The 17,768-nt window shown below is 40.7% G+C and overlaps 1 protein-coding gene across 3 annotated transcripts in view; it reads left to right on the forward strand.

The window, feature by feature from the left end:
* Positions 1-17,768, forward strand: part of IQCH (IQ motif containing H) — a 78,720-nt gene that overhangs the window by 53,282 nt on the left and 7,670 nt on the right. For 2 of the 3 annotated variants that reach the window (XM_069985984.1, XM_069985976.1), the window contains exons 15-18: positions 7,417-7,537; positions 9,420-9,706; positions 11,930-12,094; positions 17,117-17,239. In XM_069985984.1, the coding sequence (XP_069842085.1) occupies positions 7,417-7,537; positions 9,420-9,706; positions 11,930-12,094; positions 17,117-17,239 (696 nt within the window). The remainder of the gene's footprint in view (positions 1-7,416; positions 7,538-9,419; positions 9,707-11,929; positions 12,095-17,116; positions 17,240-17,768) is intronic. The other variant, XM_069985993.1, reaches the window with a different exon arrangement.

Genomic DNA, 17,768 nt, shown 5'->3' on the forward strand with positions numbered 1-17,768 from the left:
ACCTTTCTATTGCATCTGGTAGTAACATTTGTCTGTGGAATAGGACCCGATTGTCTAGCCCCCTCTCCCCCAAACATATATCTATGAGCCTTGTTTGCCCATAACCCTGATGACTAGTTCTCCCTTGGTCCATGTTTAGTTGGTACTAACCACTACATACCAGGAACACCCCACAAGACCTGCCATTTTGTCATTTAGTCATCTACTAATCAATTTGGCCCTTGTCAGAATCACTCAAGTCCTTACACTTGTCCGTTTTTCTTTCTTTAAACACATCAACTCAAGAGCTGACTAATATATCCCATTTACTGCCTAATGGATCCCATTGCTTGTCTAGTGTTAATGTCACCAGAAGATCAATGTTATTTATTTCTCCTGTCAGTAGTTTTATCGTTATTGGTGCATGGTGTAGTGTATTGGTGTAGTTTGAACGTTGATTGGTGTATATAATCCATACTTTTTTTCCTAAATAAAGCCCTTTTATTGCCCTCCATCCCCCATTGTAAAGTGTCAAGGGCCCTGCCAAAAAAAGCTGATTTTAGTGAATACCCTAAAATGCTGAGCTGCCACTGCCAACATATTGTGCTGATCGGCAGGTGAATAATTGTTGAGTGATGAGAAAATCTGGTACGCTTAACATTAAAAAAGTACATAATAAAAACATAAAAGGGAAAAAAAATCTGAAAATAGGTGTAAAAACCTTCAAGCAATTTTTTTAGATTTTTTTTTTCCAATGTTTCCTTTTATGTTTTAATTATGTACAATTTAATGTTAAGTGTATGTGACAACAAATAAAAGGGAAATAAGGCTCCATGTAATATATTCCAGTGATCATTTACTTACATGTTCCTACAGCACTGAATACATTAGTAGTCAGAGAAAATAGTAACAGCTGGCACTGCTGAATGGCTTGTATTAGTACCCAGTTCACATATGGTGGTCGTAGTATGGCAACCAATTCCAGATCTCTGATGGTGCAAATAACCAGAGACTTGAAGTGGCTGAAACGAAGTATAAACAATGTGGTGCTCACCCAGGATAACTTCTGTGAACTTATTCCAACTACTTTGCAAACAGCGGGTTGGGTTAAAAGAGTAGGCACATACCAGGGTGAGTGCCACATTCTATCCTTTTTGACACTTGGGGGATGTATCATTCCCTGGGCTGGCCGAAGAGGCAAAATTGTGAAAACCTTTTGCACAAGCACTGTTTTGTATTAAATTTGTGGTGTTTGTGCAAAATATTGCACAATTTTACCACTCTGCAGTGGTGCCAGGAATACATTTTCCACACAGTTACAATTCGTTATAGTATACCATCATTACACAATATAGCTACAGGATACCAAATAACTAATCTATAAGTGACACAATGTCATCTGTTTGGGTCCCAGCTGAAGGTCCTTGGTGGGTTTTCCTGTTTCACAATAGTCAAATTGATAACTTGGGGGACAGCAACAGCAGAGAGCAGAGTCTGAACCAGATACATCATCGGAAAAGAAAGATATGTGAGATATGAATTTGTGACTACACTACGGATTGCAGTCTAGTTCAGGTTACTTGCCATAGTTTTCAACTTGTTTAAAAATGTTCCTACCCCCTGGGATTGTGATGAAATAACAAGCAAAGATATACTTAGCCCCATGCAGTGCCAACAAGTCAGTCCATCTTACTGGTCTTTGGGTTAAATGGCTGCAGCCATAGTTTAGGCCTGTTTCCATGTCACTGTCCTTGTGGTTCGTTGCCGCAGCAGTCATGTCATTACTATAACTTGGGTTTGTTATTTTGTTGCAATCATAAGCGATGGGGACATCTTTAAAGGGAACTAATTATCAGAAAATGAACTATTGTTTAAATCAAGTTTTTATATTAAACATATATTTTAAGATTTTTTGGTGACAGTAGATAGAGAAGACAACAGCAGCTCATCTTCCCCTACCCTGTAGAATGATCAGGCTACAGAGGTCTCAGAGCATGCTTACAAATGTGTCCTATACAAAGAATAGGGTCAGGAGATGTTTACTGTGTCTATATTCATTGGGCCTTGCTGTAAGGCATATACAAAAACAGTTCAAACAAGATGGCTTTCCCCATAATAATGTGTCAAAAAAGAAAAACAGAAAGATATATAAAAAAAAAATCTAGGCAAAGCATTCACTATAAATATATCAGCCAACCCCTTTGCTGGTGGTTATCACTGTGAGCTGGATGACTCAGGTACCTAGATAGTTGTAGAAGAAAATGTAGAAATACAAAGTAGCCCCTGTTGGAGATCATGATGTACTGCATTTAGGATATAAATGACTTAAGGTTTCCGGCATAACTTTTCCAACAATTCATAGCTACTCTTGTTTGGTTAATATACATAGGTTATTCATGGGAACACTTGTCTAGCCATAATATAGGTCTTAAAAAGTTGACAATTATTTGACTTTTACCACATAGCACCCCTATTTTTCTTCTTCAGAATCCTGAAAAATCAGGGTTGCTGATGTAATTCTTAAGTATTTTCTCCTTGATTTGTTCCGCCAGTCTACCCTGTGCTGCATCAGCCTGTAGTGTTGTTTAGTGACAGATAAATCCCATGGTGCTGTGCAGCCTACCTCTTCCCCACCTCTCATGTCCCCCCATCTTTTGTAGGCTGGCAAAAAAGGGGTTAAGTAATCTTTCTCACTGTGGGGTTTTGGCTGCTTTCCCCATATCTAGGGCAGTCATCAGACTCCTGCTGTTCGCTGTGTTCTGCTGACAAATGACGAGTGTGAATTCCTTATGGCATCCCCTGTTTGCAGTAAAATTAGATCAGACACAGACAACAGACCCTCACGCTATCCCTTAGCTAAACTGTACGATCAGGAGATAGCGGCCAAAAGCATGACCTGCTTTAACCCTAATGTTTAGATTAAAAAAAAAAAAAACTGTCACATGTATCCGTCTCTCTCCATGACTTGATTGACGGTAAAGATCTAAAATAATATACTGATCACAATGGCAGGGTGTTAATCAGTTATGAATATACCCCTTTAAGCGGAGCTGTCTGGAAATGAGCGTTAAATGCTTATTCTTATGAGAACCTTGCCCGGAGGGGCTGCATTTAAAATCTATTGTTCAGAGCAACTCTCCCAAATGGGGTTTTCCCAGCAGTATGGCATTAGCACATCATTTCCAAATCAGCTTGCAAAGAAATATGATGTTTACCAAACTCCATAGACATGTATAATCACTATATCTCACCCGAGTAGCATTGGTGTTAAATATTGATACAAGAGGCGTCAGAGGACATAGAATAAAATAAACCCCATCTCTAGCAAGGTGCCCATAGGGCATAGTGTCCGAGAGAGCTCAATGGGTTCTGATCCAAAGAAAACTGGAAATATAGGAAGACAAAGATGTATACTTAGCCGTGGTGATCTATTGGTATGTAGAGACTGATAATAATATCATGAAAAATGATAGAGCAATAAAGAAAATGATATAATAACGCGCAGGGCAATTTAATAAGCAGCAATATAATATCATGTAGAGCAATGTGTTTGTGGGCCCCCCAGGTATCAATCTCACGTTCTGCTCGCTATTGATTTAATTCACTTGTATCCCTCCGTGTTAATTTTTCATATGCTTACAAAACAAGCCTTTGATTTTCTGTCAGGCGTTAATTACACTGTTTCACCATTAAATAGAAGGCTTTGTGTAAACTAATTACTAGGTAATCATCGTCCACCGCGAACGCGCCGCTTGTACCTTTTTATTCTATCCTACAAAAAAAAAAACGCTTCGCCGTCTGCGCTCGAGCCCCCTCTCCACTTGCAATCATTAGCTCCTACTAATTCACAGCGTTACTGCCGAAGAGAGGGGGACTTGTAATTGTGGCCATATCAGTACTGTTAATTACCGAAGTAGAACATTGAAATGATGCCAAGGACCATTGTTAGAAGCAAATAAAAAAAAAATCACACACAGACCAAAAAAAAAAAAAAAAAAGAGTTTGAATGTTATTTTCACCATCTGGGGAGCAGAATAGAGGAAAACAGCAAGAAAACAGCAGTGACAAAATATCATAGCTGCAGCTCCAGGCCTCATAGGCCAGATGGAGGAAAGAGATTCTACAACATCAATTGGATGCGGAGGGCCAGGTTCCAGCAGCCGAGCTGTGACAAGTGAAGGAGAGGAGCGGAGATGTGCAATGTGTTCTTATAAGGCCGTTGTTAACTCCTTTTCTGCCAACGAGGAAAAAATATTCTGACATTTTTTCTTACAATATTTTCTCTTTGTCCAGTGTCATAAAGCAAAATGTCCTAGCATTCCATACAGTAGTAAGTTGGAGTTTAAAGTGTGTGGGTGTGGGTGTGGCTGTGTCCCTACATAGTACTCTGGTCAGGGATGGAACCTATGCAGAGATTTCAGACATATTCTTTGTTTGCCATAACAACCGACCAGCTCAGTTTTTATTTTACCAGGGCTCATGAATATTTGAAAGCTGAGCTTTGATTGGTTGAGAACACTAACCAAAATGAGAAAAAAAAATATTGACCAAGACCTGGCTTATATTGTTGAGCGAATTTGCTGAATGTTCGGATTCAGCAACGAAGGCTCGGCCTATGGCTGTATTCATGTTTTCCAGTACTACCTAGGGCAGCAACCAACCTCTCCAGATGCAGAGTGTTTGGTTTTGGACAAACGTTGCCGAACCCGAATTTTTGGCAGCTTTGCTCAACACTACCTGCCTAATTTTTTATTTCTGCTTGTTGTTTGAATGGAAAAAAAATACCACATGCCTCTTTTTTTGTTTGTTCATTCAAAAATAGAGGAGACAGAATGGACACAAACTGACATCAACTGATACTAAAGCTGATCCATTGCAATCAATGGGATCGGTTAATCTCTGTTTTTTTTCTGATGCCCAAACAAAAATGAAACATAAATGTAAAAATTGGCTGAAAAATGTATGGACATTCAGGTGCATGTATTTGCTATTGTCACACATACCAAAAAAAAACAAATACATCCAGGCCCTCACCACCTCCTGCTACCTCCACCTTAAAAACAATCCACTCATTCCTTAACTCTGACTCAACAAAACTGCTGGTACATGCCCTCATCATCTTGCACATGGACTATGCAACATCCTCCTCTCTGGCCACACGAGGCTATCTACAACCTGTCTGCACAATTGCCAAAATTTTTGTCTAAGGGAAGCCTTTAAGCCCTTTTAGACCTTTACAATCTTTGTCTGTCTCCGGCCGCAAATGAGTGGCAATCATCAAGATCGGTGATTGTTCGCAGTGCCTGTAGAAGGCACAATGAATCGAACATATTATACTGTATTGTTCATGCGACCATTTAAATGCATTGCTGTTGGCCACACATCCCCTTACGCAGGGAAATGTAAGGCCAATATTAATATATTTGTACATAAATTCGATCCACCGAGGAGGGATTGTTTCCCATTCTTCGGCTAATCGCAGTCACTTTTACACAGGCCAATTATCGGCCAAAGAAGCGTTCCTAGCAACCCTCCTGGTGGTAGAAAAAACTAACATGGCAGATTTTTTTGGGGGGGGTCACAACACTAATATACATAAGCCAGAAGGAAAATCAAACACCTAACCACACAGTCAGCCACTGGTGTATACTTGTCAAGCTCTTATAGACGATGTACCATCAGGTACACTCTCTTTAAAAGTACACATGAATCGAACGGCGCTGGCACGGTAAAGCCAGTGCCGTGGTCCTTCTTTTGAACCGCGGCCCGGTTCCTGCGTCATGGAGGGGCGGGGGTTTCCTCCCACTGGGGGCAGACCGGCCCGCCTCCAGTGCTTCATCCCCGGCCATGAATAGAACCACGCCGTACGTGGGAACCGGGCCGCAGTTCAAAAAAAGGACCACGGCCAGCGACGTGTCGGCGACGTTCAACTCATGTGTAATTTTAAAGAGAGTGTACCTGATGGTACATCCTCTTTATAGTGATGGATGAGATTATTGTAAGAACCATCATATAAGGACCAATATGATCAATAATACTGCTACCATATAGTGGTCCAATAACGGCAGTCTGCAGAGTAATATCATACTGCAGACTATACAAAAACAATCTGAATTAATTAGATGCCGTCAGCCTTCTGCATCCAACACAAACTACTGTTTAGATTTCTTCTTCCTTTGACCTAACTGCAGAGACATCTTTGCCTCCCATGCTTTTGTAGCCCAGACCCAACTTTTACAAAAATTCCCAGTCCTGACAACATTGAATACAGCCATGCTGCTGCTATCCTGTATTGTGCCTGCTGACCCCCTGAGCCCCAGGTTATCTGCTATTCTGCCCAGTGCCCTCTTTACAACTATAACACATCCCTATACCTTAGTGCTGCACTCCAGTGATCCCCAATGTAATAGTACCACACACAAAATGCCCAAGGATAATAATGGCATTTTATTCCACCTTTTATTCCACCCAGCCTGTTAAATAAAATACATAGCTGTGTCTGCATCTGTATTACAGCTAGACGTCCCACTCCAACTACAGGTCTAACATGAACCCGACAGTCATAGTAATCTATGCTGTTTTCACATGAGGTCATGAGACCTGTGGTCGGACTGGGACTTGTATTATGGACAGAGAGATCTGTCAGTATTATACTTGTCTGAAACCAGTCATATACATATCTACGTACACTATATGTTGTGAAGCAGAATGGATATGTAGGTTTTATTCCCTTTACGCTGCCACATATCAACTATGAATTTATGTAATGTACCTGTGTTTTTACTATGATAGGAAATAGACTTTATTTTACGATTACAATAATAATATTCAGATATGTACAGCTAATAAAAGAGACCTGCTATTGTGATAACATGTGTAATCATTTATACAAGAGGTTTTTATAAATGAATACCTAGGGAATAAGGGTGGGAAGGGGCAAATGTCTGTGTATTGCTATCATCATTTATTCATTGCCTATTATTCATATAGCACTTACATCCCACTGAGAATACAGCCACACTGGTCCCTGTCCCCAGTGGGGCTCACAATCTAATTTCCGTGTCTCTATTTCCAGGGCAATTTTCATAGGAATCCAATCAATACGATGTGAAGAGGGAAACCCATATAGACATTTGTAGAACATAGGAACTCCATGTACTGTTTGCCCTGGTCATATTTAACCCCAGCGCTGCTAACCACTTAGCCAAGATGCTGCTAATAGGTCTTTGTTTTACATACAGGAGCCTACAAAGTGATTTACTTTCTATTCTGCCCCCTACTGCCCATATAATGTCTATGTATTGTAGTGATGCATAGGGTTTGTATGGGTCTGGATGGTGGAATGGTCTCACATGAACATGATATCAAGTGGACGAGTACAAATAAGTCACTACCTAAATAAATTAGGATCTCACATCACATTAACTTATACATTAGGAAAAAGCCCTACAGAGGATTGCACAGGAACTTCCACAGGTCTTGGAGCAGTATGCGCAGCCAGTGAACACCAGCCTTTACCCAACATGGGACAAGTTTCTACAGACATTAGTGAGCCGAGGTAAGTAGGGGCACCTCTATTCTATTATTTATTTATTTTTTTTAAGTTAATTTGATCCAAAAAGCCAGGTGATATGAAATGCTTCGCTTTTTGTTGGGATATTTTTAGGGCTGAAAAATATTTGATACTACTTTTCCTCATTGTAGGATGCTGGAATGTCTAAAGTCTAGTTCAGTACTTCTCAATTCCAGTCCTCAGGCCTCACTAACAGGTCATGTTTTGAGGATTTCCCATACAAAGAACACCTGTGATAGTACCTGATGCACTGATTATAATTATATCACCTGTCAAATACTGAGAAAATCCTCAAAACATGACCTGTTGGTGAGGCCTGAGGACTGGAATTGAGAAGCACTGGTCTAGTTCGTACAATGCCATGAGTGCTGACTTTAAAGTGGTTGTCCAGCGAAATGTTTTTTATTTCAAATCAACTAGTGTTAAAAAGTTATTTAGATTTGTAATTTACTTCTGTTAAAAAGTCTCAAGTCTTCCCATAATTATTAGCTGCTGTATGTCATGCAGGAAATGGTGTTTTATTTTCAGTCTGACACAGTGCTCTCTGCTGACATCTCTGGCCGAGACAGGAACTGTCCAGACCAGGAGAGGTTATCAATGGGGATTCATAAAAAACCCAGACAAAGTCCCTGTCTCGGCCAGAGATGTCAGCAGAGAGCACTGTGTAAGACTGAAAATAAAACATTTCCTGCATGACATACAACAGCTAATAAGTATGGGAAGACTTGAGATTTTTTAATAGAAATAAATTACAAATCTGTATAACTTTCTGATATCAGTTGATTTGAAAGAAAAAGATTTTTGCTGGACAACCCCTTTAAATACACCAACTCTATTATGAAAATGCACTAAAACAAATTGTTTTAATATATACCTAGAACAGTAAAAACACAGTTGTGTTACTGTTGCATTCCAGTTTGCTGCTACTTTTTGCTATAGCATATAAACGAAGAATTTTGTATTGGAAACTGTAACACAGCACAACACAGCCTATGGTTGTATCCAGGTTTTCCAGGCAGACTGAGGGCTGCATCCAACTTCTTCAACAACTTCAAATGCCACACGCTCGGGTATGGATGAACCCTAATCTCTATTGAGTACAATATAGTGCATAATAGGGCTCAGATTTGCTTACTGTATTGTGAACCCAAATTCACATATAAGTCAGAGGGAGTAATATGCCACATACCGAGCCCTGTGGTTGAACAAATGTGCAGCAGTGACTTAGAAACACACAGTTTACTTTCTATACGAAGGAGAGTTTATCATTTAGATTATTCTACATTCGGTCTGTGCCTTTTAAAGTATATTAGTACAGAAATTATTACACTAGAAAAAGACCGATGCAGGTTCACACATCATAAATAAAGGACAATTAAGCCCAGATTTATCAAGAACCTGGTGTAAACTGCCCCTAGCAGCCAATCACAGCTCAGCTTTCTGCTCTGGTAAAATGAAAGCCAATCCTGTGAATGGTTACTGTGGTCAGTTTACAGTTCCCATTGGAAAAACTTGCATTTGATCCAATAAAGCAGCTTTTCCCTTTCACTTCTGAAATAAACGAGTGTCCTGAGACTTTTGACTTACCCTGTACAAATGCAAAGCCTTAAATATTTCCTTTATACTCTTTCTCTATTTCAGGAAAATTAGTCAGTGTTAAATGGCCTAAAACTTGGGTCAGCTTTTTTTTTTTATGTTCAATCCCATCATAAACACCAAACAACCCCCCCCCCAAGTCTAGTGCACTTACATATCCAAATACACAACAGATATGAGACACCACACAGCGCTAGCCCATGTTGTCTTCTGGTATTCTTTTTGTATTCGGCTTCTGTTTTACCATTGCACTTATCCTCTTTTATTCCAGGAGGAGTGATAGAAGCTTTCCCACCAGCAGAGAGTATTACCTGCCTTACTATAGATCTGCTCATCAACCCAGATGGAGAGATCCAGGTGTTGTCCTGCGGGGACCAGATCCACGGCACCAGCCCATTACAATGTGTAGGCAGCTCTGTCCCTCAGTGCTCAGTGCCCCCCGATATACTGACATCAATGTGCCATAGCATTGGAGAGGCCTGCAAAACCCGGGGTGTGCTTGGATATGTGTCTGTAGAACTACTAACGTTCATAGACCCTCAAAGCCTGGAGCAGGAGGTAAGATACTGGCGTGCATTACAAGATATGTACCTCACTTTCTCTTCTACAGCTTAGAAGGAGACTTCATCCTTAAGTGTAAAGCCATTTTATATTAATAACATGGCAGCTTTCATCCAGGAACACCATAGATTATGGGGAGTATTGCAGCTAGGCTCCATTGTAGTGTAGGAGGTGCAATACCACACGCAACCTGTGGATAGATGTGGTGCTGTTTTGAGCTTTCGTTTGCATGGCACGTTTCATATTACTACTGCACTATCTCTGCCATGTGAATTAACTCCTTGTTAAACTGTTTGTGTATCCTATGTATCTCAAATAGTTTTATATTCCCTGCAGACACCGTTGATGGATTGTCAGCAGTATTTAATACACAGACTTTAACCAATTCCCATTTTGACAGCTATCACCTAGTCGCACAGCTTAGTAGACAAGGCAGTATGACAGACAGTTGTTTCTGGCAGCAAAAACAATGTGAATGGTTGTGGTCATGTCTGTCCATCTCTAAATAACAGAAGCGGACAGCCCCCTTGTGGGCAGCGTGTTACCAGCTGCCGATTAGCACTTCCTTCGCCCCCCTGGAGCAGATCCTTACGATGACGGATTGGATCTTTAATAGCCCAGCAGATTCCTGCCAGTTGGTTATTAAGGAGTATCTCGGCAGTGATTCATTTAGAGGGCATTTGCTTGTGAATATGATTTAGAAATTAGCAGGAGTTTAGCAAGAGGCTGGGGCTGGCTGACCTCTTAATAATGTTATAATGATGCCATTTAACATCCGCCGCTTACACCACTGACTCAGCTCAGTGCGCCAGGAGTAGTTTTCTTGCTGGCAGGTAGCGCAGAGAGGAAGACCCTAAATCTGACCCAACATCAAGTACTGATCAGGACAGATGTCTATGTGCTGAATGTCGCAGACAACAAGCAAGCTAAGTGGCTGACCTCTTAATTGTGACAATTGCCTATGTTCACTATGACCTTGCAAAAGTCATTACACACTCTATACCAAGTATGCAAATACAAGACAGCAATTTCCCCTGAACAATGTGCATATTTCATATAATGATGTTATGGAATGGCACTCCATGCAGATTTTATATTGGGGTAGAGAAGCAGTTGCAATAAGGATAACCTTTATCATATACTCCTTAAGGCTATGTTCATACAACGTAAGTTCAGTATTAATCACGGCCGTTTAAACAATGGCCGTGATTAATACTGAACTTACACTGTGCTGTCCCCTATGGAATCCCGGACGGAGTGTATACACATAGGGGGACATTTATGAAGTCCGACGTTTTTACGCCGGGCTTACAAATGTCCCCGCAGCTCCAGAGCAGAAGGGATTTATGTAGAAGCGCATTGCCTCTACATTAATTCTGAGCGCACGGAGCCCGTCCGTGCGAAAATTTTGATACCTATGCCAGCTCAGTGCTGTTGTAAGTTTCACCGGAAACAATAAATACGGCACGCGCAGAGGCCGTGCCCCCTCTGTGTGCTGCCACACCCCCTGTAACGCCCCCTCTGCGCCCCACTGGCAAAGGTGGCCCAGATGGGGCCAATCCGAAAAAAATATTTGCAGAAATACCATTGGTATTTCTGCGAATATTTTTACGCCAACCTGCCCCATCTGCGCCTAAAAAAGGCATTTACACCTTTTCATATATGTCCCCCATAGTATACACTCCGGCCGGGATCCCTAGTGGCGCCGCAAAAAAATGAAATGTCAGTGCTCATAATGGAGCGTGCTGCTCGGGCTGCATGTTCCATTGTGAGCAGCAGGGAATTCGGATGCAGGCGCGCACTGATGTGGCACTAAAGATCATCCGGCCGGTACTGCGGTACCGGCCAGATGATCTTTACTGCCACTGAATTCAGATGATCTTATCTGACACTGGCCGTTCTGTGAACTGGGTCACAGAACGGCTGCTGTCTCACGTTGTGTGAACATAGCCTAAAGAGGTAATACCATCTTAACATTTATAGTATATCCAGCAGTATCCTGAGACTACAGCAATAAGGTTGTGTTTGTAGATTTAGTGGCTTGCCGGTAGCTTCAAGCCCTACAAAGAATACACCTGGGGGGTCACCACCAAAATGGTTTAATACAGGTTACCCAGCCTTAATAAACCATAATCTAGATTTGGTTTACCTGTAGTTGATAATACTTTGACTTCTTATAACGTGTGTACTACTCATGGTTCATGTTCTTCATTTATCTAGATTTGGGCAACAGACTTAGACTTGTGTTACAGTGATCAACTAGCAATGACCCAACTCCTGCTGTACGTTACCAGTGGGACACTGGATTGTACAAACAGTCGCCTGACAGTACCACCTGCTCCTAAGAAAGCAGAACGTCGCAGACACAAGGCTAATTCAGCAGAGGTAAAACCTAAGGTCTTCTCACTTCCTTTTCTTCCAACAATAATGTGAGGAGTAGCAGTGCTAGTGCCCAGGTAACATTAGGCCCCACCCACTTGACACTATTTACAGCCCAAATAAAAGCCTTTTTTTATGAAAATAAAAACCCAGACACAGGCAACAAAGGTTCTGTGTGCTTTTATCAATATCTTACCATGATGACGCCAGCTCAGTAGACAGTCACTACAATGGGTTCCTATAGCTGATGGATGTCATGCACATAAACGTACCATGCAACTTTTAACTGCTGACAGACATGCATCATGTAAAAAAAAAAAAAAAACAACAGATAGTAACTAGTGTTTTTACACTGGGTTCCCATGGTTGACAAATGCCATACATAAGTCTATAAATCATGGTAGATACTTTAAACAGAGGCCAAGAACATCATTTGAACAACCCTTTATTTGTAAGTTGACATGGTCTATAACTATTTTTACATTAATCTGGGCTTACATTACTTTTTGTTCACCCAAGGCACAAATAAGTCAGGAGAACCCGAGAATTGTCTGCCAACATACCTGTGCTCCCAATGGCAGGGGCCCCTTTCATTTTAATGGCCTGAACGTAGTGACTACATTTGGGTCTTTATCCATGTGTATACAAGTTTTGGCTCTTACAGAAAAGTGCTGCAAACCACACCTTTTGGTCTAAGCCAAAACTCATATAAGTTTGGAAAATTACCCAAATGAATGGGGCCTGTGCCATTCCCAGTACATACGGTATATACGATGGCAGCCAATTTTCGGATTCTGCCCACATATCTGTGCTTTGGAGGCACAAAATATGATGTGTATTTTATGTTACCGCCTGTCTTATAGCCAAGAGCTGAATTCATAATACTATATAATTCAGAGCTAAAAGAATTTAATGCTCTGGTGAATTAAAGGGGTTATCCAGCGCTACAAAAACATGGCCACTTTCCCCCTACTGTTATCTCCAGTTTGGGTGGGGTTTTAAAACTCAGTTTCATTGAAGTGGTGCTTAATTGCAAACCGCACCTGAACTGCAGACAACAGTACAGGGGAAAAGTGGCCATGTTTTTGTAGCGCTGGATAACCCTTTACATTCTCAAAGGTTTAGTGTATATCTGGTACCATACCATGGTCTGATGTACAAGCACTAGTTGCCCTATTACATTACTACAGCTAAGCTTTTAGCAGTATGTCCCTTTACGAGTTTGCCAGCGGCGGACTATAACATATGTGCAGGATCAGTACAACACGAGTTATAATATATAAAAGGTTGCTAGACATTGTATATAAAATGTATTTATGAGTAAAATGATGTTGAACGATGTTTGTGGTCACCTGCATGTTACCGGTGGTGTGCTCATTGCAGATTATCTGAGAGAATAAGGTTCTTGGGATTCTTCCTACAGGTTCTGCAGCTGTATTCGACCTTGCTATGATTGTGCTTTGTGTGAACAATGTAAAACCACAGAATTATTCATGCTTTTGATCATGAACCCATAGAACTGTTGGATGTGTGGGCAGCCTGAGATTCATTCCCGCTATATCCACGTGATTACTGATGTTCTATTCTCATGCGTTCCATGTTTTCCTGTACCCTTCCTGCTGTTCTCTCATTTAATGAAGTTTATCTCCTCTTCTCCCCTTTCAGTAAGACGCAGTCTAGTGTGACTCACCACGCTGTTACCTTTCTAGCCCTCGCCACATTAACACCCACTTTTCCCTGTTTATGAACCCCCTTCAATAAAAGAATACATTTTCTCAGTGCTGCCGCTCCTGTAATTATGTATAAAACCAATCACTCATTATTTGCAAGATAGATGAGGCTAAATAAGCGCGGCATTAATAATTTACAAGACTCTTCATTATGCCAGTGTATGGGCTGCGAAGACCCAGCAAGAGCATTGCCAACCCTTAAACAATGGCGTTCCATCACCGCGGCCCCATCCTGCTTCACGCTTGTTAAACAGAGACATGGATTATTCTATCAAACGCTCCTCTAGTTTCTGCTCCCCTACTGCAAGTGAACAGCTTCTGAAATGCACCTCCTATAGTCCCCCCTCTGCACATTAATGACTCCAGCCATGGGTGATAATAATTCTGCAAATATTATAAACATGATTAGCTGGCACGCCGAGATTTATTGCCACAGAGTTTTCCAAGTGCTGTTGTCAAGGTTCACGCTGGCATTTCATTATATTCGGTGGGATCAAATGTACCGAATGATCTGTAAGGTTGTGACACAGACACTCCTTCACTGCCTACACGTTACATGATAGAATGGCTGGAAACAAGTGGGTAAGACATGATGTGGTACATAGGGGGCACTCCAACAGCAAGTAGGCTTTAATGTATGGGAGAAATGACACCCTACTATAATATAGTACTAAAATATAGTACTGAGCTGGTTCATATCATGTACTGTTAATACCAGATGCACTAAAATTCTGAATTATACATTTTTTCATGGAGCATGCATGGTAACAATCATTTTTCCCAGTATCCTAAGCTTGTCACCTTTGTTCACCCACTACCATATTACTGGGACTAGAGCTGTTTTGCATCATTGTAAAACCTGTCCTGGTTAAGGGTCATTTACATGTCTGGAGAATTCCATCCATACACGGACAGTGTTCTGCGGTCTGGACCTTTGGAGCTCCTAGCATCATGATTAATTATGTTGGGAGCTCTTAAACAGTTTAAACGTTTGTGCTAGTGTGCTGACACTGCCGCGATGGGAAAATATATGTTAAATGATCCCCCTTCCTGGAGACTAACAATTTATTTCATACTTATTATTATTGATTCAGTCTCCTTCCCCCAGTTCGGAGCGAACGGAGTGAACAGTTTAGATACAGTTTTCTATATCTTTAGCAGAAAGCAGAAGGCTCAGGACTGAGGGGAGGGCACAGAAAATGCAATGACATGTATGAAATGAATTGTTAGTAGCGGATGGATGATTCAACATATATTTTACCTAACTGGATAACCCCTTTAAATTGTTCATGAAAAAATTGTAGAATGTATAGAAGAAATAATGTACATATACATCAGTGGGCATGTACATATAGATATAAAAGAATAACCTGTTGTTCCTTCAAAATAATATTATTTAAAAAAGTAATAATATATACTTCTACTGTATATACTTACTGATCCTTGTTTCAGCACTGAGGGAGGAATATTTCTCCTTGCCTATGTGCTGATGGCATAAATCTATACACATCAAGCTGCACTAGTAACAAAGCAAGTGATACATAAAAGTTTGTAAAAGAAGTGAGATGGATATGTCTCCCACCTGTACTGATATGCTGAATAATAGTGGGGTTTTAACTTGACGCTTTTATTTTCTTAGCATCACAGATTACTTATATTGACAGTCTATATAGGCACCCTAAGTATAAAACTGGTCAAGTCTATAGTCAGAAGGAGGTCAAGTCCAACTCTTCTCTAAACCTGGAAATTCAGGTGGGAGTGTAGATAACAGCATCATTCCCATGCCACTCTTATGTCATACACTGGGAAGATGAGATCTAGGTATAGTTCTATGTAGGGTCCATGAAGATAGTTTTACTTCTGAACACTAAAGAGACATTATTGTAGATACAGTAAGGACCCTATTACACGGGACGATTATCGTGCGAAAAATCGTTATATCATTCAAATTTAAATGATAATCGTTCTGTGTAATTGCAGGCAACGATCGCAAAATCGATCGTATGTCGTTGATTGTTGATTTAGATCTGAACCTAAAATTATCATTAATCGTTCGCTGTAATTTCACATTCGTTCGCTCAAGTTCTGCATTTTTTCACTACTCGTTCATTGTGCATCGTTTGCTGGGATCAGAAGGAATAAACGATCATAGTAACGATCACAATAACAATCATAGTAAGGATCGCAACTAACAATTATCGTTCTGTGTAATATGGTGAACGATTTCAGGTTAACAATAAACAATCTCGTTTGCGATCGTTTATTGTTAATCGTTAAAAATCGCTCCATGTAATAGGACCCTAAGGGAAATTACTAGTGGTCACTGTCTCTACAGTATGAGGACCTTACTATGTTACTCCCCTATTAGTATGTGAATATTTGAGGCGTTGTACCTGTTCAGCTTAAGTGCTAGGAAAGCGCTTGGTGTATACGATGAATACAGACACAGGCGCCCTTTGGCCTCCAAGGGGTTGGTGTGTGGCAACATGCTTTTTACATTTTTTTTTCATTGCCACTGTATGGGTTTTGCATACAATATAGTTATACATCTGGGAATATGCTCAGTGTATACTGACCAAAAGCGGTGTGAACAGAGCCTTAACTAAAATCACACTTGACATTTCTAACGGCATAATGCCTCCATTTTGCACAGGCCACATGTCCACCTAAAAGTATAATTATTTGGGCTATTTTAGAGAGCTTGATGGGAATCACAAATAGCAATAAATATCTACTTTTAACACAACAGTTTTTACTGTTCGTCGGGAAGGCAGTGTAAACACAGGGAACACAATGGACCAGGTCAGCTGTAAAACTGAGCCATCGATACCTAGCTCTTTGATTCCTCACAAAGGTTCTGGATTACAGCCTATAAAAGATATTGATCAGAGAAAGCCATAAAGAGAAGTGTACACATGGCGGTCCTGTGGGAGACTGTAAGAGAACAGGCTGCACCATTTTTATGTAGCACATCATTCACTGTCCTTTGTGATACACGGACAGGGACCACTTGTGCTTCCTGAACACAGACGCAGGTACATAAGTGGTGTGTCCCCTATGTGAGGCTTTAGGATATAACTTTTTCTCCTGTGGATTATTAGACTGAAATGAAGACCTCTTTTTTTCCATGGTAGAGTACAGATTTGTGCAATTACTGCAAGGACAGATGTATCCGCCTTCATTGACACTAGATGCAAATAGTGTGATGTGATGTCAGCAGAATAAATGTCCTGCAACTGAGATTTAATAAAAAGTCATCTCTCTCATGGGAAATTCTCTCTTTTTCTTTCTTTTTCAGCCTGTAATTTTAGACCGAGTTGCCGTCCTCAGCACACGCTTGGTTCACACAAACCTTTCGCTTGTGTATTACAATGTCTTCTTCCAGATGTGTAAAGCCCATGGTATTGGTTACGATGTAAAGGTGAGGATGCAGGAGTCAAATAACCACATTGTTCATACTTACAATGGAATATTATTAGATGTAAATGGCTCCTATGTGCAATTTATACATCACTCGTCTGTTCACAGAGCTCCGGCGCAGCTGCTCTTCTGTTGAATTATGACTGACATTCTGGGTTACCTATATATCCTAGCACATTATACATTCAGCATCCTGAGATGAACAGAGTAAGGCTATGTTCACACAATGTATGTTTTTGTAAAAGTACAGCCGTTGTTGCAATCATCTTTTCAGAGACCGGCTGTTCCGTGACTCGGCCGGGTCATGAAACGGCCGGTCTCTTACTGTGTGTGAACATAGCCTAATACAGTAGATGGGCTTTTCGCTCTCCAATACACCTTACCATAGTTTGTAATGTTCTGTGCACACCCTATATAAAGTATAGTATACACTTAGTCTGTTTGTCTAACTGTATAGATGCCATGACTAAGAGCCATGTAGGCTCGAAACGCGTCGGCTATCAATTTTAGACGTTTGGAATTAATAAAGT

This window comes from Dendropsophus ebraccatus, chromosome 1 (assembly GCF_027789765.1).
Source record: "Dendropsophus ebraccatus isolate aDenEbr1 chromosome 1, aDenEbr1.pat, whole genome shotgun sequence".
Taxonomy (NCBI): Eukaryota; Metazoa; Chordata; class Amphibia; order Anura; family Hylidae; genus Dendropsophus; species Dendropsophus ebraccatus.